Here is a 21897-nt window from a genome sequence, read left to right as displayed (position 1 = left end):
CCCCAGAAGCTGTGTACAAATTCAGGGAGAGATTCAGAATTTCTCCATTTGCTACAGCAGCGACTCCAGGAGGAGAGCAGAGCAGCACCCCGGCACTGCCGAGCACACAAGGGGCCAACTGAACCCAGAGCTGGGAGGGGAAGAGGAATGAAACAGCACGGGTACAAAACAGGGGGAGCACTGCCCACACAGCCTCTGGCCCACACCAGGAGCCCCCAAAACCAGCAGCCCCCAAACCCACACACCACGGGGCTCCCAGCACCAGCCACAGCAGGAATTGGGGGGGTCGCCCCAGGGCTGAATCGTCCCCACTGCACCCAGGTGGGTGGCGAGCCCTCGGGTGAGCTTTGGAGCACCTCAGGCCCAGGAATGGCCCCAGCTTCATTAGCAGAGTCCAATTAAAGGCAGCAAACCAAGCTACTTTTGAACTGAACATCTACAGCAAAAAAAAAAATAAAAAATAGAGAGAGGTCCCCGTTTTAATCGCTTTCATTATCAAAACGGACTCCCTGCTGGAGCCCTGTAATTGGAAGCCTACCATTTTAACGAGGTTTGCATTCTGTCAGAGTGCATTGGCAGGGCGAGGAGAAGCAGCTCTGCTTCGGGATCCCCCAGCCCTGCAGCGGGTGCAGAAAGGTGCCCCCAGCACCCCAGCACCCCCCCAGCAATTCCCAGCCCACTGCGAGCATTCCTGGTGCCTCTCCACGGCACAAGCAGAACAGGGCCACGCCGCCCTCCTCCTCCTTCCTTTTCCTCCTCCTCCTCCCCAAAAGCCAGGCTGTGGAAGCGTCCAGCAGCTGAAGCACTGCCAGAATTGCACGTGGGTACATTCCTGCAGTGGCCAGAGGGCTCCCTGGCACCGAGCCGTGGGTATCACACCTGCAGCACGCGGGTGGGTCGAGCCGCAGCTCCTGGCACAGCTCAGCGCCAGGCTGATGCATCCCCGGAGCGAGCCATCTGCACCCTCGTGTCCCCTACCCGGCGTCCTTGGGGACCAAAAAAGGCAGGGGAGGAGAGTGAGTGACCTGCAGAAGGCAGCTACTGGGAAGAGCAACGGCTCTGTCCAGGCATCTCCCATAAAACCTGCCCTGTGACCGTCCTCTGCCTCTCCCCTAAAACCCTTCAGCGCCCAGCCCAGTGTTTATGGTGCCGCGGGGACGCCCTCCCCAGGGCTCTGGGTCTCCGCACTCCTTAAGACTCTCCAGCAACCATCAAACTCCATCAGGCCTGAAAGCACTCGCTAAGCCCTTCGGGAGAGGCTCTGATTTACACTTTTTACCCCCAATCATGGGGGTCTCCTCTGCCACGCTGTGATGGGAAGAGCAGGGGGAGCCCCCTGCCCGCGCACCGCAGCCTCCGAGGGCGCAGGGCTTTCTGCTTTTCAGCCCAGGGGGGCGCACACCGACTGCCCGAAATCACAGCTGGGGTGATGTCCCCATCGCTCTGACCCACGGACACAAGGCACGGACAGACAGCTGCCCAGCCCAGGAGGGTGCAGAGGCAGCAGGGGAAGCAGGACGTGGAATTTTCTGCAGGGATTTCAGCCTCTGCAGGCAGCGCCTTCCACCACGCGCACAGCTCCGCGGGGACCCTGACCTCGCTCCCCCTCGTCCTGCATCCTGCAGGGGACATCACCCTCACCTCCCCTACCCCACGAGAGCCACGCACCCTGCGGGCAGCACCGCAGCATCCTGGGGCAAAAGGCAGGCACATCACCAGCAGCTCTGGCTGCCCCGGGAAGCGGCCCCCCCCGGCGGGCTCAAAACCGAGCTGGGGCGCAGCTGAGGCTGAGGCAGCCGCACTCCTAATTGCTTGCGAGAGCTGAGCGCTTATCTCCCGTCACCACTGTGCTCAGCGTCCCTAATTCCTCAAAAGCCAGCACAAAAAGCACGTTCCTGCTCGCAGCCTGGGCTTCTGCAACCTCCTCGCTCCTCGCCCGCAGCCGCGTGGTTTGGGAAGGGTCCCCGCGCCCCTGCATGGCTGCGTCACAGCCTGCTGCCATCGCCGTAGCAGCGGGCTCGAATTAATATTGCTCAAATTAATATTATATCGTCTCGTCAGCCTCAGCTGCAGGTTGAGCAGGCGCCCTCTCGGGAGCTGGCTCTCCAGAAGCAGAGGGACGGGACGGATCCTGCCCGTGCAGCGCCGGGACGAGCCAGCATCACTGCAGGATCTGTCCCGAGCCCACAAGTGCCTTTGGCACGTTGAGGGTCCAGTGGCCACGGGGCAAGCACCGTGCCCCAGCCCAGCCGAGGGAAAGCTGCTCGCCCCCAGCGCCCCTCTCCCAGCCCCGCACAGCGATCGCAGCCCGGGGCTGCTCCGGGAAGCACAGGATGGTGGCGGGGGGACCTGGAGAGCCCCAGCCACAGAGCTCCTGCGTGAGCAGGATCCAGGTTAGCGAGGGCTGAGCTCTTGGGGCACACGTGTGCTCCGAGGGGGTGCCCGGGCAGCGCTGGGGGCGAGGGGAGCGGGCAGCTCGGGGCCACGGTGGAGCCTCCATGGGGAAATAACAGAGCCCTGCAGAGCAGCCACGGGACACACAGAAACCACCTGCAACCGGTGCCCTCGCCAGCTCTCTCCCAGCAGGAAAATAAAAAGCAAAGCTGCAGATCCTGCCTCTACGTCCCCCAGGCGGCCACCCCGCCACCCCCGGGACCCCCGGATGCAGACCCCGGCGGCGAGGCTGCGAGCAGCTAATGGAAGTTATTTATTAGGCGATTACCAACTTGGCTGTGCCTGCGCTGAATTAAGATAATTTGTAATTACGCGCAACGCTTTCAGAATACGGCACGCTTATGTTTTTAGTCACTTGTTTTATTAAATTAAACGCTCGGGCTAATTACAGGCATCCTTTGGATATCTCCCTCTCAACTATCGACACTCGGGGAGCCTGTCGCCGGCAGATAGCGTGTTTATTGCTCCGAGTGTGTTTGCTCACACAGGAACGTTCAGGGCTGTAATCAGCAACTATAAATTACATCGTTAAAAACGGGATCACCCTCTGCAAGGAAAGCCTCCGCTTAAGCCCATCAAAATTCCTACGGAAAGTAATTTCTGAGCGACCGAAGTTTTTGTTTCGCGGATACTGGAGGAGAATGGCTGCAGCCGGGGGAGGTTTGGGAAATAAACCCCGATTCGCACGTCTCCGCGCGGCCACGTGCGGCTGTCGCCATCTCCTCAAGCTGGGAAAACGGGGGAGCATCTTTCTGTGCCGGTAGGAAACCCAGCGCCCCTTCCTCTCACACGGCACAGGAACTAATCTGAAAAATCATCTGAGTACAAAATTGCGCATCAATGGGGAATTCATTAGCTGGTGGCGCTTTGGCAACTCGCACAGACAAAGAGCTACCTCTCCACGGACGAGGAGATAATGTCGTCGCTAATGAGGAAATTGAGATGTGTAAAAATACTCGGCAATTTCAGAAGGGTTTTTTTTTTCTTCTTCTTCTTTAATTTTAATTTTAACCACCACAATACTTGAATTCTATTTTCAGCGAAGCTGCCTTCCCACAGCCAGGCCCAGGGAGCAGCAAAAAGCACCTGGTGCAGGATGCCCTCAGATCACCCCCAGCCAGCCGCATGTTCACGAGCCCAAAGCAGGCACGGGGCTGGTGGGTAGCACTGCCCAAACGTGGGCTGCCTCACTGCACCTGCAGCATCTCCCCCAGCAAGTTTTTTTGTCCAAAACAACGCTGTTTCATTTGGATTTAGGTCTGACACCTGCTTGCCCTACCACAGACCCTCGGAGGGCTCATGCGACATTTAAAAGAATATTTTTCCTCGGTGGGTTTGATGGCTCCTCCTTCCCAATTACTCCTCTTTTGCCTGAAGCCTCAGGAGGCTCGAGGGCACCTGAGCCCCCCTGGGGCTCCCCCCAACCATCCCAGCTCCACACAGCAGCAACAGGAGCGGGCAAAACCCATCCCCTGCAGTGCTGCAGCTCCGGCACCGCCGCGTTCGCCCTGCGCCTCTCCACCCGCACCCATGGGGCAGCTGGAGGCAGAGCCCTGCACTGACACCGGGAATTAAACTTCCAGCTGGTGGCTGGCAAGCCATGAAGTTGTCATCCTCTGGCGTTTCCAGACCATAAACTCCTCTCGTTTGAAGCAGGGGGATGGGGTTTGCCACCTGAGCCCTTCTTGTGACACCCCTGCGAGCCGCACGGAGCAGCACGGCGGTGGGGCCGGGGGGACTCGGATGCAATTCCCATAGTGCCAAGCCTGGAGACACAAGGCCATGCAGACAAGTTGGGGCAAAAGAAAGAAGAAAAAAAGGAATCCTGGTTCCTGCACAGAGCCAGGTGCTGCTCTGGGTAGAGCTGGAGCACCGCGGCTGTGCCTGTGGCTGGCCCCAGGGAGGAAACGCACCCAAAGCACCGGGAGAGGCGCGGAGCAGAGGAGGAGCAGAAAAGAGGAGAGTGCAGGGCTGGGAGGCACGGAGGAGACCGGAGAGCAGCAACCAGCAGCAGGGCTCAGGGCTCAATTCGCCACCCATTAATCCCAGCTGCTGGGCTGCAAACGGAAGAATTTGGGGCCGAAACCCTTCAAGCACCAGGGGGAAGATGAAGGGAATGCAGCTTGGGAAAGGCAGCAGAAAGCCTGGCTGGCCCTGCTTAGGATTGCAACAGAAAACTGTGCCAGCCCCATCACACCTGGTCACCAGGGTCCCCAGGGCTTGGCTGCAGCAGCTGTGCCACGCCAGCAGCACGCCAGCACCGCCTGGGCAGCCCACCAGGACCCAGGCTGGGCTGCGGCACGCTCATGGCACACTCGTGGCACAACGCCTGCAGCAAGGGGATGCTCGTGCCAAGCCGTGCTGCAATCCAGCCACAACCTCGGAAAGAAGGTGGCTATGCAGGAGCAGCAGCAGCACGGCGCAGAGCAGCTCCAGGGGCCGGGCTGTGCCAGCCCTCGGTCAGGGCAGGCGAGGCGCCAGCCCCGTCCCCGCTGCGCGCTCCTGCAGCTGGAGGAAGCCTTCAGGAAGGAGCAGGCTGCCAGGCCGAGCTAGCTCCGGGGCTTTGCACAGCAATCACATCCTGCACTGCCTCCCGAGCCAGAGGGAAACGATGAAATGGAGCTGGCGGTGCCGGGAAGAGGACTCCTGCCAGCCGGGGGAGGCAGCGCAGGGCAGCAGCAGCAGCAGCAGCACCCTCGGTGCCGCCGGGCGCCCACGCTCCTTCAGCCTCTGCGCAGCGTGCAGGAAGGAGCACGGAAAAACAGCAGCTGGCAAAATCGCCAAACCGTGACACTTTTCACCCGGAGGAAGGGACCAAAGCCTTGGCGTGATGTGGAGCACCGTGGGGACTCTGAGTGGCCTTTGGCACCGTGCTGATGGGGTGTCTGGGACCAGCGTTGGTCCCTCCTGGGAGCAACAGAGACTCCACCACGGCACAGGTCACCGAGGGTCCCTCCTGCCACCCTCTGTGCCCAAAGCGCTTCAGGGATTTGCCCGACACGAGCCCCAGGCACCGACTTTGTTCCCACCCAGCCAATTGGAAACTCGTTAAAAAGTGCAAAACCCACTGAGGAGCAGCAGACTGGCTCCATAAACGCTCTCATCGGCACATAATGGGGCTTTTATGCTATTTTCCGACGGAAAAGTAATTTATCGTCCCCGGTCTCGCAGGGAAGTGATTCGATATGCTAATTGTCCCAACCAGCAGCACGGCGGGCGGCTCGCACGGCTGGCTGCGGGCGGAGGAGTGACTCTGCCCACAGGCGAGGCAGGGGGACAGACGGACACACAACTGCTGCTGGTGGTGAGCACCCACTCCGCGGCGTCACCCCAACATCTGGCACACGTGCCACGACCCATGGGGTCACCCTAGAGCCTCCAGCCTGCTGCAGCAGGGGCTGGGGGCAATGCAGATCTTGCAAAATGGTGTTTAGGAGAGGGTTTTGGGGTACCCCTGAGGATGCCAGGCCAGCAGGACACAGGCACGTGGGTTCCCCACGCTGTTCCCATGTCCCTGAGCTCCTGCAGGTCCCCAAACCTCTCCCAGCTTCTCCCAGCACTGCCGGTGCTGGAGCAGCAGCCGGGGCAGAGCAGCTCGCAGCGGGCACAGAGCCACAGCCGCTGGAAACTCGGAGCCAGCATCATCTGAAAGTCACCACCAAGCGGCTCAGGGTGGCGCGGGCAGCGAGCCCAGAGCCCCCAGCACCAATTAGCCGCTTGCTGATGACCTCTGCTGAGGATTAAACGTGCTGGAGGAGCGGGGCTGCCTCTGGGAGCAGGCACTGCTGCAGAGCGATGCTGCGGGGCACCGAGGAAGGGCTCGTGCCGCGTTCTGGTCTCGAGCAGCATTTTGGCTGATCCAAGCACAAGGAGCATGAAAATGCAGCTGCCAGTCTCAGAACGGGGCTGGTTCTGTAGCCAGGCACCGGGATGCTCGGCGAAGCCTGCTGGAAAACATTTCATTTCTGCTTCGCTTCAGCCCGGCCCTAAAAGCGGCCCCGAGGTGCCGGGGGCTGGCTCTGCTCAGAGCCAAAGACCCAGGAGCGCTCGCAGGCTCCCTGCCTCGGGTCTGGCAGCCATGTCAGGATTTTTACACCACCTCCATCCTTTCCGAACCGTTAACCCGAATTTTCGATGATGCTGCAAAACCCGGCCGCTTCCTCGCAGCGCTGGCACTCGGCGGACTGCGCCGAGCGCCCCTTCGGAGACCGGTGTGGGGGAGCCTCCTCCTCCCACCACGTCCCTGCTCCCGGGGACTTTTACGCCTGTGCACACCCCGTGTGAGCTGCTGAAGCTCAGCACGGTGCTGAGCCACGCACCGAGCCAGCAGCCAGGCAGGGATGCATTTTAATTCACCCGCAACCCCGCTCCGCAGAAGTCAGCAGAAGACAAAGCCCTATTTAAGCACGACGTGCCGAAACTGCGTGTGACGGGGGAAAAGAATAGAAGCAAGGGAAAAGTAGGCCAGCAGAGCCCGGGCCAGGCGGGAGGTAAAAAGCTTTTAAGGATGGAGCTGGGGTCCCCTCCGTGTGGCCTAAGAGAGGGGACCCCACAAGCCACCACCACCGGGGCATGGGCACCCCATCTGGGAGCAGCCACGGGCACCGCCTGCCCCATTTCTCCACAGCGTGCCAAATCTCTGCTCTTTCATCTCATCCATCCCAGATTTCACGGGCCAGCACTTGGGCAGCTCTGGCCGGGTTTAATTCCAGCACCCGGAGGCTGCTGTGAGGCTGGGTCCGTGCTCAGAGCCTGCAGCAGAGGGGAAGGGGTGGGAGCTGCTCACCGGAGAGCTTCCTCCCCCGTGCTCTTCCTCCTCGTTCCCTTTCCCAGCACCTTCCACAGAAGGGGGGGACACAAAGCTGTGCACCACGGGACAGTGCAGGCAGGAACACCCCTCACAACCCAGTGCTCCTCCGTACCCACACGCAGCCTCTGTGCCAGGAACGTGATTTGGGAGCCGGGAGCTGACCGCGTGGCACAGGGGGAGCAGGGTCCTTGGTGCACCCCCAGCCCTCAGTCCCCTCCCCATTGCACCAGCTTTAAAATAGGTCAGCGCCGGGACCCGCTCCCCTCCAGCACACGGCGTGCTGCTGGGCTGCTTCTTGGGGGCAAAATGAAAGAGAAATAGTAAAATTGAGCCTGAGCTGGCCGAGCAGGTCAGGGCCAGGGGCAGGCAGAGCCTCCCCAAGGCAGGACACGGCCACGCTTCTGCTGCCCCCCGGGGAGGCAGCGGCTTGCAGCGAGCAGCCCGTGCAGAGGGGCTGTGGGCATTAGCAGGGCCCCTGCTCGCAGGAGGCTTTGTTCTGAGCACGTTGGGAGAACAGAGATCCTCAGAGGCTGGCACTGGTGGCAGGGGCTAAAGCTTTGAGCACCGTGCAGCCGGAGAGGTGCGGGGAGGGATGGGCAAACAGCAAAACACCGCGGTGCAGGGGCACCGAGCTCTCCATGCCAGCCACCATCCCCTCGGCGGGGCCGGGGATGCTTTTGCCATCCTTCAGGCTGGAGGCTGAAGAGCTGAGATAAGGCAGCAGGCACGTGCACTGAGCTGCAGAGACAACACTGGCTCTGAGGCAGCGCCCCCGAGCGCACTCACGTGCAGCAATGCCCTACAGCGTGCGTCCCAGTACCCCCAGTAGGGCCGGGGGCGATGCTGGGAACTCACAGGGCACCACAGGGCACGGCACTGCTGGCAGGGACAGCTCTGAGGGCCGCCCGGATGGAGCAGAGAGTCCCAAAGCCATCCTCTGCTGGAAAAAAAAAAAAAAAGAACAAGTGTTTTTTTGCAGAGGCAGGTCGGTCGCGTACCTAAAATCACAGGCTCAAGTTTCCCGAGGCACAAGGGTGCCGTTGCTAGGCAGGACGTTAATTGCACAGTTCAGCAACGTGGCAGAATTGCACGGCTCCTCTCTAATTTAGTGCAATTTAACCATCAATAGAGGATTCAGAGCAGCTTCCTGATGAGATCAAAAGGTCAAAGCTTCATCCTCCCATCACGGATTCCGTGCTCGCCCGCCAGACTGAGAGGCATTTGCCACCACCACAGCGCTCCATCAGCCCCGGCCACCCCGAGAAGCCGGGGTGAGGCGTGCAGGGTGGCCGGGTCTGAGGCTCGGGCACTGCAAGCCCTGCAGTCCCCAGGGCTCGCCAAGTGCTGCAGCACCAGCTCCTCGTGCCCACAGAGCACGAGGCGCAGCCCCAGCGGGGTCACCAGCCTCAAAGCAAGCTGGCAGCTGCTGGGATCCTCCTCGGAGCATCGGTGTCAGAGCACCAGGCGCTTCTGCTGGGTCAGAAGAGTGACAACACTTAAACCTACGGCGCTGGGGAAGCGTTTTAGCACAGCCCAATCTTCGGGGCGTATTACTTACACGGCATCAATGAGACCGAGCACTTAAGTGGTGCCGCGATTCGCACAACATATGGTGTGGAGACACTTCTTCCTCCCGGCGATGCGCCCCGGGGCCGTGCGCTCTGCTTTGCCTGGGGCAGGGAGCCCGGCCCCCAGGAGCCCATCTCCCCCAGGAGCCCGTCTCCCCCAGCCAGCGCCAACCACGGGCCCGGGGGCTGGCCGGGTGCCTGTAAACCTCAGGCAATCCCCAGCGCTCTGCTGCTTTTCTTTCTGCTCCTTTTCTTTTCGCTCGGCTTTTGCTCTGTAAGCCGCGAGCAATTTACCGGGACGCCAGAGGCACTAATCCCCAGGGGAAGCCAGCTGTGCCAGCTCGCTCAAATGAACCCACCTCAAACCAGGACCCGTGCCCGGCCCCGGCACAGCCCTGAGAGCCAGGCTCTCCTTGGGCCAGGGTGAAAAACCTGCCTGAGGTGAAGCAGCCTGACCTCGTGCATGGCTCCAGCCTGCTCCCTGCTGTAGGGTGGCGAAGCAGGTGCAGAGAGGTTAGGACAAGGTGCCCGAGACAGAACAGCGGGAAGAAAGGAGAACAGCACGGCCAGGGCTGCCAGAACACCTGCACACTGCTCAGGGAGGCTCTGCCCAAAACAGAGAGTGGCGCCCGCTGCGGTGATCGCCCCCATCCACGGCACCCCGAGCGGCCGGGAGCCGGATCCTGGCAAGCCGAAGCCGCAGACCACGTGCCAGACAATCGCCTTCCAGCAGTGGGAAGGCAGGGGGGAAGGGAGAGAAGAACTGCTGAGAGAGATGCAAGCTAATCATTTTTACACTAGAAGGAGCATGCTACCCGGAGGGCAAAAAACAGGTTGCGAGAACATGCTGACTTCATGCGTCTTCGCCCTGGAAGCTATTGCAGCCCCTATTAAATATTGATCGGGGAACTCCAGTGCCCCCACTTTCTGCTCCCGCCTCTCCTCAGATGCACCTCTCCTCTGCCAATATTTAGAATACATTAGGGCCATATGCCCGAGCACTTAGCATTTTACGCTGCACTGCTCTGCCGGCGAAGCCGCGCTCGCCGCGCGCCCCATCCATGCCCGCCATCAGTTCTGTTACACGATACATGGATGAGTTACTGTGATCCTTGTAGCTGTAATTTAGCGGAGATGAGACACTGATGAGTTCGTGGTTTTGTTTCTCATTAATCTTTTATGCTCGTTGAGTGCGGTGCGCTCTTCCTAGTACAAACCCTGCTCGACAAACAGGGAAACAAGACGGTGTCTCCAGGCGGACCCCGCAGCCACAGGAGGCCATCCCTCGCCGCCGGGCAGGGCGCACGGTGGCTGTGGCAGCCTCGGATTCATCTCCAGGAGCAGTGACCCCAGCCGAGTGCCACTTGAAGGCTTTGAGCTGTGGAGGATGGGGGACGTCCTCTCCGCACCTCCTGTGGGTGACGGTGTCGGGCTGGAGGTCCCAGGGAGCGCGCTGGAGCCGGGGACCCGCTGGTTCCTCCAAGGCTCGTTGTGCTGAGCCGCCCTCCTCGGTTAGTGGAAGGAGGGAGGCACCAAGAGCAGACCAAAGCGATGGGAGAAGCCAGGAGATGGGCATTAAAAAAGGAAACGAGGGATGGAAAGCCCTGCTCGAGCTCGGGGAAGCCTGGATGCCCCTGGGACGGAAACCAGGAGGGCGCTTGGTGGTGCAAGGCAGAGGGGACATCCAACAGCACCAGCCCAGCCTCGCTGCTGCTGCCCTACAAGCGTCCAGGAGGGGAAGTCTCAGGTGCACCCCGGCCTGGGAACATCCCAATGGGGCTCCTGTGCCCCAGCCCAGTGCTGGAGGGGCCGCTTGGTGCCCCCCGCCAGGGTCACGCCGCCTGCCAAGCCGCACGCAGCCCCTGCAGGAGGGCTGGCTGCAGCACCTGTAAATCGTGACCGAGCAGCGGCAGTGCACGGAGCTGTGTCCTGGACAGCCTGACCTGACCGAGGAGTGCAGTGCTGCAGTACAAAGCTCTTTTCTGGGGGTAAACCAGCTAAAAACAGGCGTGACGTGACCCCTCCTGAACAGCTTGCCTCCGAATCTTAAAAGGGGTTATAAATCCAGCTCCAACAGAGCCCGAACCAGTAGCTGGAGGGGTGCGGGCTTCCCCTGACCCCCAGATCCATCTCCTGCCTGTCCAGGGCCACGTGGACGTCAGCAGCTCCGGCTGTGCTGGAGGCGGCCGGCAGCAAGCTGGGCAGCTCGCTCTTACAAAGCACTTCCAGCCTCACATAAATATCTTGGCAATCAGCAAGTGACAGCGAAAGGAGCAGAGAGAAAGTACCGCAGTTCAATGGGGTTTGAGTAAAATATTACTCTTTCTAAAATCTGCTGGAGCGTGGGAGAGACTGAGCGATAAAGGAGGGGGTGCGGGGACTCGGCGGTGCCCGCGGGGATGCGGGACCGACCCTGGCAGCTGCCCTGGTGCCCCACAGAGGGGGCTCTGCCCTCACCCAGGCCCCGCTTTCCATCAGGAGGTGGCAGAGGTCACGGCACCGAGCCGCAGAAGCCAGGTTGGACAAGAGATTGCGGGCACAGGGAAACCTCATCAGGACTCCACCAGCAGCACCTCGGGGAGCCGCCTGGTTGCCGTCCAGGTCGCTGCCCCAGCGCCGACCTCCTTGCTCTCTGCAGAGGGACAGGGCCACGTGCGTTGTGCACAGCATCCCGCCCCCGGCAGCTTCCATCCCTCTGCTCTTCTCACCTTGAACGGTGAGGAAAGGGGACTGCCTGCTCAGTGAAGCAGCGAGCCAGCCCCGGTGCCAGCTCTGGGCTAGGAGCCCGGCCAGCGCCCGCGGCGGGGGCTTCCCACGGATGCTGCGCGCAGCAGAGATGCTCTCGGCAGGAGGGGGGTGCTGAGCAAGCACCCAGCTGCAGCCCCCTCTTGCAGGGTGCCCCAGTTTCATCTCTGACAGCCTAATGCCAGGCAGGGGAAGGGCAAAGCACATGGCCAGTGGCACGGGTGGGTGCTGCTGGGCACCAGTCCCCAGGGAACAGTGGGAGCTGGGATGCTAGGGGGCAGGGGGGCAGTGCATGCACCGTGCCCACCATGAGCTCACCAGGACAGGCAGGAAAGGTGCCTGCCTCCCTCAGACAAGGAGATGCTGAGACCCCCAAGCAGGTTAGGATGGTATTGGGGCTCTGCCATCACACCCAGGCTCCCCCTTCCTCTAATGCTGCTAATCCCTGGCTGTGAGTCCTCCTGTCAGCAGGGACCGCGTGGTGCGTAAAAGCTCTGGGGATGCGTGGGGCCGTCTCAGCCAAAAGTTCCCTGCTCCATCAGCAGCCCAAGGAAAAAAAAAAAAAAAAAAACAGCCCCAAATCCATCTGTTTTTTGCCTCTGAAGCCATTTCCAGCTTCCCTACGCTTCCAGCTCCTCGCTGCTTTGTGGGAGTGACGGTTCCCCTCAGCCTGCCTGGTGCGGTGACGGCCGCCAAGACACACGTCGAGCTCACGGTTAGCAGCCACTGTGCCAGGAAAGCTCCGAGCAGGCACGAGCTCCAGCAGCCCTGGAGGCATGGCTGGGGGGCCAGCAGAGTGTGCAACCCCCCCCAGCTCCCACTGCAGCCTCCTCTGCCTCCAGGGCCTGGCAGGGGCAGCACGGCCCCGGCCCCCCTCGTGTCCTGCACCCCTCCAGGGTAGCGGCCCCGTTCAGGCCCCCAACCACCACCCCCAGGGCTGCTTCCCTGCGCCTTTTTCCTCCTCGAGCCAGGGTCCATGTCTGATTCCCCCTCTCTGAGAGTTTTACCAATTAAGATATCAATTTAGATAAATTGTGGGATCGGAGCAGATTCGTGGTGCGGTTGCACCAATTGAGCAAATGCGGCTTGCTAGAACACAGAGCTGCTAACAAGGTTCTGTAATTTAGCTGTCCAAGGGAATGAACTTCTGATTAAAAAAGCTCAGCTGAAATCAAGCTCCCCCGGAGCACCACGGACGGGAGCTGCCCAAGGGAGCCCGAGGGAGTCCCAGCCCTGGGGTCAGACGTGCGCTCAGCGTCCCCAGCACCGGGCTCTGCTCCAGCTGCCTGGATGGACCCATCACCAGGACAGACAGACAGACCACAAAACCTTCTGATGGGCTGAGCAGTGCTGGACACTGGGGTGATTGGTATCAGCTGCAGTGATGGGAGAGGTTTCACCACACCCCAAGGCACCCTGCTCGCCCCAGAGGTGCCCAAAGCGCACCCAAAGCGCACCCAAAGCGCACCCCACGCTCCAAGCCCCACGTTTGGGGCTCAGCCCCGAAGCCAGGTCCTGCCTCAAGCTCCGACCCGACAAATCCCTAAGCTCGTGAAGGGGAAGGATCGCTGTGAACACCCAGCCTTTGATGCTGCCCACAAGCACGTGCTCCCCCAAACGGCACCCCAGCCGTGGCAAGGAGCTGCCCCGTGTCTCGGTCCAGACCCTGGCGTCGTCCCCGTGCTGCCGCAGCACCGGCACCACACCTGCAGCCCCAGCACCTGGGCAGCGGTGGGAGATGCATCTTCATCTGAATACATTACGTTCCTCGACAGAGAGGAGCAATAGAGATATTAAATGCTATCAGCTCCCGCGCTCCGGATTCATTTCGCGCTGGGTGATGAAGGCGGAAGATGAAAGGCTGTAGGGTTTTATTACATTGAATTTTCAGTTTGTCATTTCCCATCCACTCGATCAGGTGCCTAGGGACCGATTTGCATTCCGTGCGATGGAGACGGATCTCCCCAGCGGAGCAGCACTAGCTACTCGCTGCCTACTACAGGGTGCACGTACCCGGACCCAGGGCAGGGACGAGGCTGCGAGGAGCCCAGGCGAGCCGCAACGGGGCCGCATGCACCTGCCCAAAGACAGTGCCAGCAGCTCTGCCGTGAGCTGCCAGACCCATGCACCACGCTGGGAACTCGTGCAGTCCTTGCAAAACAACCTGAAATCAGTCCAAAACATACGTGTTTTCACGCTCCTTCTTTATAAGGGCAGTTGGGATGGGGTCTGTGACACCAGAAATGCCCCACGCCCTGCCCATGTGGAGCTGTGCCGTGTGCCAGCCCCCAAAGCACAGTGCACGAGCCCAGCACCTGCTCAGCGGAGGTGGAGAGGGGCGCACAGACCCCAGTAAGGGCTGGGCTTGGTTGGCCGGGGCTGTTCTGGTTTGCTGTTTAAATTCTAAAGGGAAATCTGGCAGGGGAGGGAGGCAAACATTTCACCGATGGCATTCACAGGTAATTAAGCAGAGCCGGAGATGAAAATGCAGGAGGACCCGAAGAAGGATGAGAAGGAAAAAGAAAGAAATGAGGTTTAACGCGACCACCCACGAGCCAGCGTGGCAGAAGGCGCTCCCTGCAGGGCACAGCAGCAGCCTCAGGCAGCCCAGCACAGCACGGGGGGCACGGTGACATGAGGGACCCAATGCTCTCCTGGGGGGGCTGCCCAAGGAAGGGGGGCAGGCAAAGATGCGCTGCGAGGATGCTCTCCAGGCACCTCTGCCAAAAACCTTCAGAGGAACGGGCCCAGGAGCTGCAGTGCCATGGCTCAGCCCCCGTGGGGACGCGCTCTGGAGCCACCAGCACAGGATGGGGACGTGCAGGGACACCACGCAGGCAGCGGGCACTGCGCGCCCTGGGGTTACGCCGGCACTGCCGCGCTCACAGCACCACACAATCACACACGGTGTGGGGGTTTGGCTGCAGGATGCCAGCACCTGCAATCTCAGGATGCTATTTAATGATGCAGCTGCTTCCAAACACACCACCGCTTCCACCAGACGAGCGTCTCAAAGCAGAAGCCAGCAGCCGGCGAGTGGATTCGGGGCGGCGTGGCACCGGCAGCGGGCTGGTGGCCCAGCCCCAACCACTGCTCAGGCTGCTGCTGCAGAGATGCAGCAGGCAGAAAGAGGCCAAATACTGGGCAGAAAGGGTCAGGAGTCCCCCAGAGACCACATTCTGGGCATCCCCAGGGTATGCCTGTCCAACACGGTGGGGCCGGTGATGAACCCGGCAGGCACGGAGAACGTGACTGCCCGTGCTGTGGGGACACCACTCCCAAAGGAGCAACGCTTCCAGGAGCAGAGCGGGCAGCGAGGAGCCTTTCTGCAGTCTCCTTGGAGACCGTGACCACTGCAAATGATCCGTGCTCCCCCCGCAGCACGGCCGCTCCGGGGCAGCCCCCCCGCTGGCACCGGTGCCCGGCCCCGCGCCCTCCCCGCCGCGCAGCGCGCCGCATCTCCGGTCCACCCAGCTCTGACGCCAAAGGAACAGCAGGAGGAACGGGCTAATCTGGGAAGTTATTCATAATTCAGTGTGTACAAAACAAGGCAGCAGCCGAGGTAGGCAGGAATTTCCAAATTATGGTTCCCACAGCAACCCGAGCTCGGTCCCCGCAGCCGTGCGCGGCTCCACGCGCTCGGGGGCTCCCGGCGCCGCTGCGGCCACGCAAAATGCCACGTTGTGTGCGAGCCGGTGCTGCGTGGGGAGAAACAGCCCTGGAAAAGGCAAGCTTTCACGCAATCCTGCGCGAAGGCTGGCTTTCTGCTCCCAGCTGGAAACCCCTCCTCTCGCTCGCGGGCTTGGAGCAGCCCTCGCCACCTCAGGAGGCGCGGGATGACGGGGACGGTTCCGCTGCAGGCAAGGCAGGCACCTGGTGGGCAGCTCAGCAGCTCGTGAGCGCATCCACCGCTGGAGGATGGGGGTAAAAAAAAAAAAAAAAAAGCAGCCAGCAGGTAAATCCCTGCCCCACGGGGCTCTTGGAGCGGTTCAGAGCCAGCGCCACCAGGCAGCACCTGGCTCCTGTCCCTGCACGACGGGTGCCAGCCCCGCCAGCGGGTGCCCCCGTCCCCTCTGCCGACCTTTCTGGAGGGAGACAGCGGAGATGGAACCAACGCCCTGGCTCCTGTCCCGGCACACGGGCGTGATGCACGGCACCGGGAGCGCGGTTACGCAGAGGCTCAGCATGCGGCCGCAGCGTACAAATGGCAGGGGTTATTTGGGGCACTTACACTCACGGTCCTGTCGTTCACTCGCAGGACGCGGAAACCCAGCGCAGAGCAGACCGAGGCACGCACAAACAACGCGGCATTTCTGGATTTCTGCTTTTCTCCTGCCACTTTGGGGCCAGGCTGCATGGGGACCCCAGCCCTGCCACTTGTCACGGGATGCCAGCAGCTCTCGTTTTCCCCTCACAAGCACTAACACGGCCCCGTGCAGAGCTCCCTCCAACACTGTGGGGCCGCAGACAGCGGCTGAGCACTCGCTGAAGGGCAGGGAGGACAAGGAAAACCAAAGAGGGATTTGTGCACCACACAACACCTCCAGCAGCCCACAGGCTCCTGCTTTGCCCCCTGGCAATGGGCAAGCAGCAGGGAAGCAGGACAGGGACGGTCACTGCGATGGGAAAGCCCAATTCCCATCTCCTGCAACCCTCAAGAGAGAGGACAGCGCTGAGCAGGAGCTCACAGGGACGGGAATCCACCCGGGGACGGTCACAGACACCGGTGACACTGCCACAGACGCCCCCTCCCACCCCAACGCCACCTCCCCACGGTCACCTGAGTGCTGTCACCCTCCAGCCGGGGGGGTCGGATGCTGGACAGATGAATGGTTTTGTGGTCCCCAGAGTTCAGCTTCACCACGATGGCGTCGGCGTTCAGCACCTGCATCACCTGGGGAGGGAGAGAGCGCAGCAGTGAGCGGCGTCCCTGCGGGCACCACGACCCCAAACAGCACCACGACCCCAAACAGCACCAGCACGGGGCACGTTCCCAACCCACCCCAGCTCCAGGGGCTGCCATCCAGCGTGGAAGGAGCAGCTCTGAGCCTTGCTTGGGTAGCCAAGGCTCACCAAGACAACAGCAGCTCACCAGTGCGTCCACCATCCTGCTCTCCAAGCCCAGCACCACTCAGAGCCCCACGGTATTCCCCAGTGATGCCACAGCACACAGGCACACTGATCTATCACAGACAATTATCAAGGTGATGCCCACTTCTCTCTCAAGTGAGGGGACGTTTGCTTTACGTGTGGGCAAAGGGGCCCCCTGCACACATGGTGCCAGCAGCTGGAGCAGCCAGGGCATGACGGGGTTAGCTGAGGAGCAGGGGAAGGAGCGACGAGGGAACGGAGGAGCCCTGCAGACTCCTCACAGCCTCGTGGATTAGATATATTTTTCACACGACAAGTTTCTCTTGCTGCAAACGTTGCTCCCAACAAGGTTTCCAATTTTCCAGAGCCGTGCCGGGCATCGTTCACCTCCGTGGTGCCCGCAGTGGCACGGCACAGGGGAGGAACAGCAGCCCCCAACACACAGCATCCATCCGATGGCACGGTGCCACCGTGAGCCCCGAGAGCAGGGGACAACGTGGGGTGCGTCCTGCAGGGGGGGGATCAGGTCCCACAGGGAGCAAACCCCACAGAAAGCTCGGGTGCGTGCATCAGACCTGGGACCAGAGAGCAGCGAGCGCAGGCACAGACCTCACGGCTCAGCTGGTGGCTCTGCACGCACTCAGGGAGCAAATTAATTAGAGCAACTGGTGGCAGAGACAGGCAGGACCGTGCAAGTAGACGGAGGGGGGCAGGAGGCTCCCAGCTCGCTGTTGTGATCATTTTGGTTTTCGTGAACCACCGCTCCCCAGCCTGGACCAGGAGCATCTCCAAGAGCAGGATGAGACACTGGGGCTCTCCCACCGCCACCATCACCCCAGCAGGACCCACACAAACTCTCCCTGACCTCGTGCTGGTACCCGTGAGGCTCACCCGTGCCCCGTGTGCCCGTCCCAGACACCCCAAACCCACGGCCAGAGCCGGCAGGGAGCTCAGCAGGGACCGGCCCTTCCCCGCCTGCGGCGCTTTTTGCCCCAGCAGGCACATCAGTCCCTCCCCATGCGCTTAGTCAAAGGGATAACAGGATTACAGGAATTAGAATTAAAACAGACACTAAGGATTTCCAGGGCTCCTCGGCACAGCAAAGCCCTCGGGGGGACATCCCTGCCCCCAGCCTCCGCCTCTCCGGGGAGGCAGATCCGGAGGTTTTGCAGGCAGAGCAGAGCCCACGGCCGTCTGCAGGCTAAAGGGAGCGATCACAGCTCGTGCTTCGGGGCATTCAGGGGTCGGGCAGGGGTCCCAACCTCCCTGCATGGGTTACACGGGGCTGGGGAAGAGCCCCCAGTGGGGGCTGCAGGAGCGGGGGCTCCCTGTAAGGGCGGGAGGAGCTGGGTGACCCCACAGGGGTGCTCCCCAAGCCCCTCTACCCCGTGGCATCCCCTCCCCGTGGGCACCAGCACGCAGAGCAAGGGCAGGCCTCTCCCCCCCCTCACCCTACAGGGCAAAGCCCCCGCTCCTGCAGCCCCCGCCGGGCCGAGGAGACTGGCAGCAAAAACCCCAAGGCTCAGCACAGCTCAGGCACGGGGCCATTTTTCTTGCTCACAATTTCTCAGCTTGCTGCGGACAGCTTCCTTTATCCAATATTTATTGTGGCTTCACCTGCCTCAGAAAGGCACTTTGATAAACGGATTGAAAGGGATTTTTTTTTTTTTTTAAATCTCTGCAGCTGCTGCTTGAGGAGCCTGCGTGCCGCGGTGCCGCTCCCCCCCCCCCCTCTCCCCAACCCAGCCTTCCCCCAATTCGCAGCCCCCCCAGGGGGGCCAGGGGCACCTCTCCAAGCATCCTCCTCCTCTCACCCCTCCACCTGTGCCCGAAGGTGAAGGCAGCAGGCAGTGACAATTTCTCACATGAGAAGTTTCCCTGGCTGCAAGCGCTGCTCCCAACAAGGTTTCCAATTTTCCAAGCCAGAGCCTTGCAACACGCTGGGCAGGAACCGGCACCGACCCGGCTGCTGGGGGGGCGAGGAGGGGCTGGGAAGGGGTGGCTGCACAGGGCACCCCTTGGGGACCCCCGGGACGGGCAGAGGCTGGCCTCCTCCTGGCCTCCGAAGCGCTGCTGCCTCCTCCTTGCACCGTTTTGCCCTGGCTGCGTGCTGGGGAACAGAGACCCCATTCAGAGCTCTCCCAGCTGCCGCGGGGCCACGCAGCAGCAGCCTGGCAGGTCCCCAGGGCTCCCCTCCCCGCGCTAACGAGGGCAGCTCGTTATGGCAGCACTCCTGGGAGGGGGCTCGGGGACAGGCCACGGGGTAGGGACTGTCCCCAGGGTGGTCCCTGGGCGCTGCTCCGTGCCCTGGCAGTGACCTCGTGAGATGGGGACTGATTTTTTGGGGAGCCAGAGCCCTGCGTGCACAGCACCGTCCCCCTACCCCGGTTCCCCAAATGGGGAAGCGCTCTTGGAGAGGTTTTGGCTTGCTTCTGCAGTCAACTCCAGCAGGAAAGCAGCTCCCCAGCCTTGCTTTGGCAGATTCCGCCGAGATTTGAGATGATTTGGCCACGATAAAGGGGCTAAGCGTTTCGGAAAGGGAAGAAAAAAAAAATAAAAATAAAAATAAAAACCACAAGGCTGGGAGCTCATCCACGAACGCCTTCTCCGTTTTTCTCCATTTTGCAGAAAGGCTGGAGCCGATCCACAGCGCAAGGCAGGGCAGGACGCACGCAGCCAGCCTGGCTGGGGCCCCCCCGAGGGATGCCCGGGGTCACCGTGCGCAGCCCCCACCCGGGTGCACGGGGGGACACGCGGCTCCAGCAGCGCAGTGACAGCTCCCCGGGCACCCAGGGCCCCAGGCGAGCGCTGCTGTCATCCCTCTCCTCTTCCTCAGCATCCCCAGCCCCTCCTCGCTCGGGGGGAGCTGATCCTGCCCCAGGGGTTGGGGAGGGGGCAGAGTCCTCCCCGAGCCCTCGCAGCCCCGGGAGCCGCAGAGAAAGAGCGAAAACCGAGCTGCAAACAGCTTTTGGCACGGCCTCGCTGCGAGCGTGATGCGTTCAGCTCCAAGCAACGCTGTCCCAAATTCTTGGGTGCTCTAAGACAAGCTGACGTAGGAAATTCTGAAGAGAGCCTCCTGTCTCTTCAGATTTTTATCCCACCTCTTTTTGTCTTGCCACTCGCTCCGCCGTTTATCGGCGGCGAGTCCGCAGCTGGGGCTGAGATTTCAGCCCTGCCCGAACCAAGCCCCCTGCTCAGAGCACCCCCCTCGCTCCGCACTGCAGCAGGACCCCAAAATCAGCCACAGCCACGTTGTGCCCACCGCTCAGCACCACGGGGGCAGGTTGGGACCTTCCCCTTGTGCCCACTGCCCCCAGGATTGGGCACGTCCCTTCTGCCACCCCGCCTCGGCCAAGCCAAAGCGACTCATCCACCGCCTCTGCGGTACGAGGCTGCACCCCACAGAGACCCCCCCGGGGAATATGAGGATTGAGGGGTGTTTATGGCCCCTTCCACGCAGCCCCCCGGGCGCTAGGAGGATTGATGGGTGTTTATGGCCCCTTGCGTGCGGCACCGGGCACGCGCCCAAGCCGCGTTTAAGCTCCTGCGCTCCCGAGCGCGCGGGCATTTGTCCTGATTTTCCCTGTCACTTGCAATTCTCGGGGAGGGAAAAGGACCAAAAATTGACACTGCAAAAACGACATCGCCCAGGGGGGGCTCTGGCTGACTGCTCCCTAAATGCTGATTTGCGCGTTCCTGCATAAGCAGCAGTTTTTAAGCACAGGCAGAGACTTTCTGCTGCCTCCCCGGGAGGCAGGGGGCACGACGCGGTGTCTGGGGCTCCTCCTGCGGAGCGAGCGCAGCCCGACTGCACCAGAGCCGTGCTCCTGGGGAGGAATTCATCCCTCCCCCTGGGGCTGTATAAAGCTGGGGGGGTGAGTGGGGGGCACAAGGGGCTGTGCCCAGGACCTGGGGCAATCCTGGGTGCTCTGCTCCCAGCGACTGGACACCCCCTGTGCTTGCCCATCCAAGCCCAGGGAGAGGGCTCGGACCCCCAGGGGGGGGATGCGCTGCCCCCTCTACCCCACCCCCAGCTATGGGGGCACCCCCACACCTCCAGCATCATCTTCACCCCACAGCAGTGCCCAGGGGGCTCGGGACCAGAGCCCTGCCCGCTGCAGCTCCCCGGCAGCGCCCCAGCTCGCACGCGAGCCGCTCGACAAAAATGACGGGCGTCTTGGAAATGCCAGGAGCATCCATCCGCCCCCCCTTGCCTCCGCAAGCTGCTGAGCAAAGCATGACTAATGCCCCCCGCGTCTGGTCCTGGCGCGGGCTTGCGTCTGCAGCCTCTGCCAGCGCAGGATGAGCGCTGCGGAGCCGCCAGCGCCGACACACGGCGCTCCCCTGCCCTGCACGGGGCGCTCACCGTCACCGTGCCACCTGGGGCAGGGTCCCCCCCCTCTGTGGGGCTTCTCCTCCCTGCCAGGGGCTCACCTCCGTGTTTGGGGAGGGGTCTCGCAGGCCAGGCTCCGGCTGCGCCCCCGAGGAGCTCCCCCCCCGGGGTTGGTGCTCAGGACACTTTGATGCACTGCTCAGAAGGGAAGAGCACAGCCAAGCCTTCGCTTGGCTTGCGTGAGCAAGCGCCTCCCTGCCCTCGCCCTGCAGGACAGGAGCTGTCACACGGGGACCAGCGACAGCACCGTGCCTTTGGTGGATGAGATGAGATGATGAAGCTGCTGGATTACACCCTCGAGACAGGACCAGGGGCAGGAGCTCCTCACCCCACCCTGCCCGGCACCACCACCGCTCCCTGAGCCAGTGGCCAGGCACAGCCCCGCACCCTGCATCATCCCCTAATTCCTCCTAATTCTCCCCCAAAACAAGGGGAAGCAGCGGGTGGGCAGGACACGGGGACACCCTGCTCTCCAGGGGGGGAAACACGGAGCTGGTGCCCAGGAGGTGGCTGCGAGGGGGGGGCCATGGCCCAGCACCGCCCGGCGCGGGGGCTCAGCGCGCTTCCCAAAAAACCCAACTGCGCATTTCCCAGGGCTCCCAGCCCAGCTGCAGCCCGGTGGCTGGGCGAGCCGGCAGCACCACCTAGTGGGGCTCAGCACCCGGCTCAGCACCCGCTCAGCTCGGGGCTCCCTGCTGCAGCACCCCCGACGTGATGCTCCTCCGGTGGGACGCGCGCCCGGGGCAGGCACGGCGCCCGGATGGCCACACTCTGCTGCCAACAGCGACCAAACCTCACCGGGGAAAGGGTGAGCACAGCTTCAGGATGGTGTGCCC

At 62.1% G+C, this 21897-nt stretch overlaps 1 protein-coding gene across 1 annotated transcript in view; it reads right to left on the bottom strand.

The window, feature by feature from the left end:
* SND1 (staphylococcal nuclease and tudor domain containing 1) overlaps window positions 1-21897 on the bottom strand; it is an 85145-nt gene that overhangs the window by 51411 nt on the left and 11837 nt on the right. Inside the window, exon 10 of the mRNA XM_032197171.1 lies at window positions 16358-16471. Within this exon, the coding sequence (XP_032053062.1) occupies window positions 16358-16471 (114 nt within the window). The remainder of the gene's footprint in view (window positions 1-16357; window positions 16472-21897) is intronic.

The sequence above is a fragment of the Aythya fuligula genome, chromosome 1 (genome assembly GCF_009819795.1).
Source record: "Aythya fuligula isolate bAytFul2 chromosome 1, bAytFul2.pri, whole genome shotgun sequence".
Taxonomy (NCBI): Eukaryota; Metazoa; Chordata; class Aves; order Anseriformes; family Anatidae; genus Aythya; species Aythya fuligula.
The sequence above is the reverse complement of the archived record's forward strand: the minus strand, read 5'-3'. Positions and strand labels throughout refer to the sequence as shown.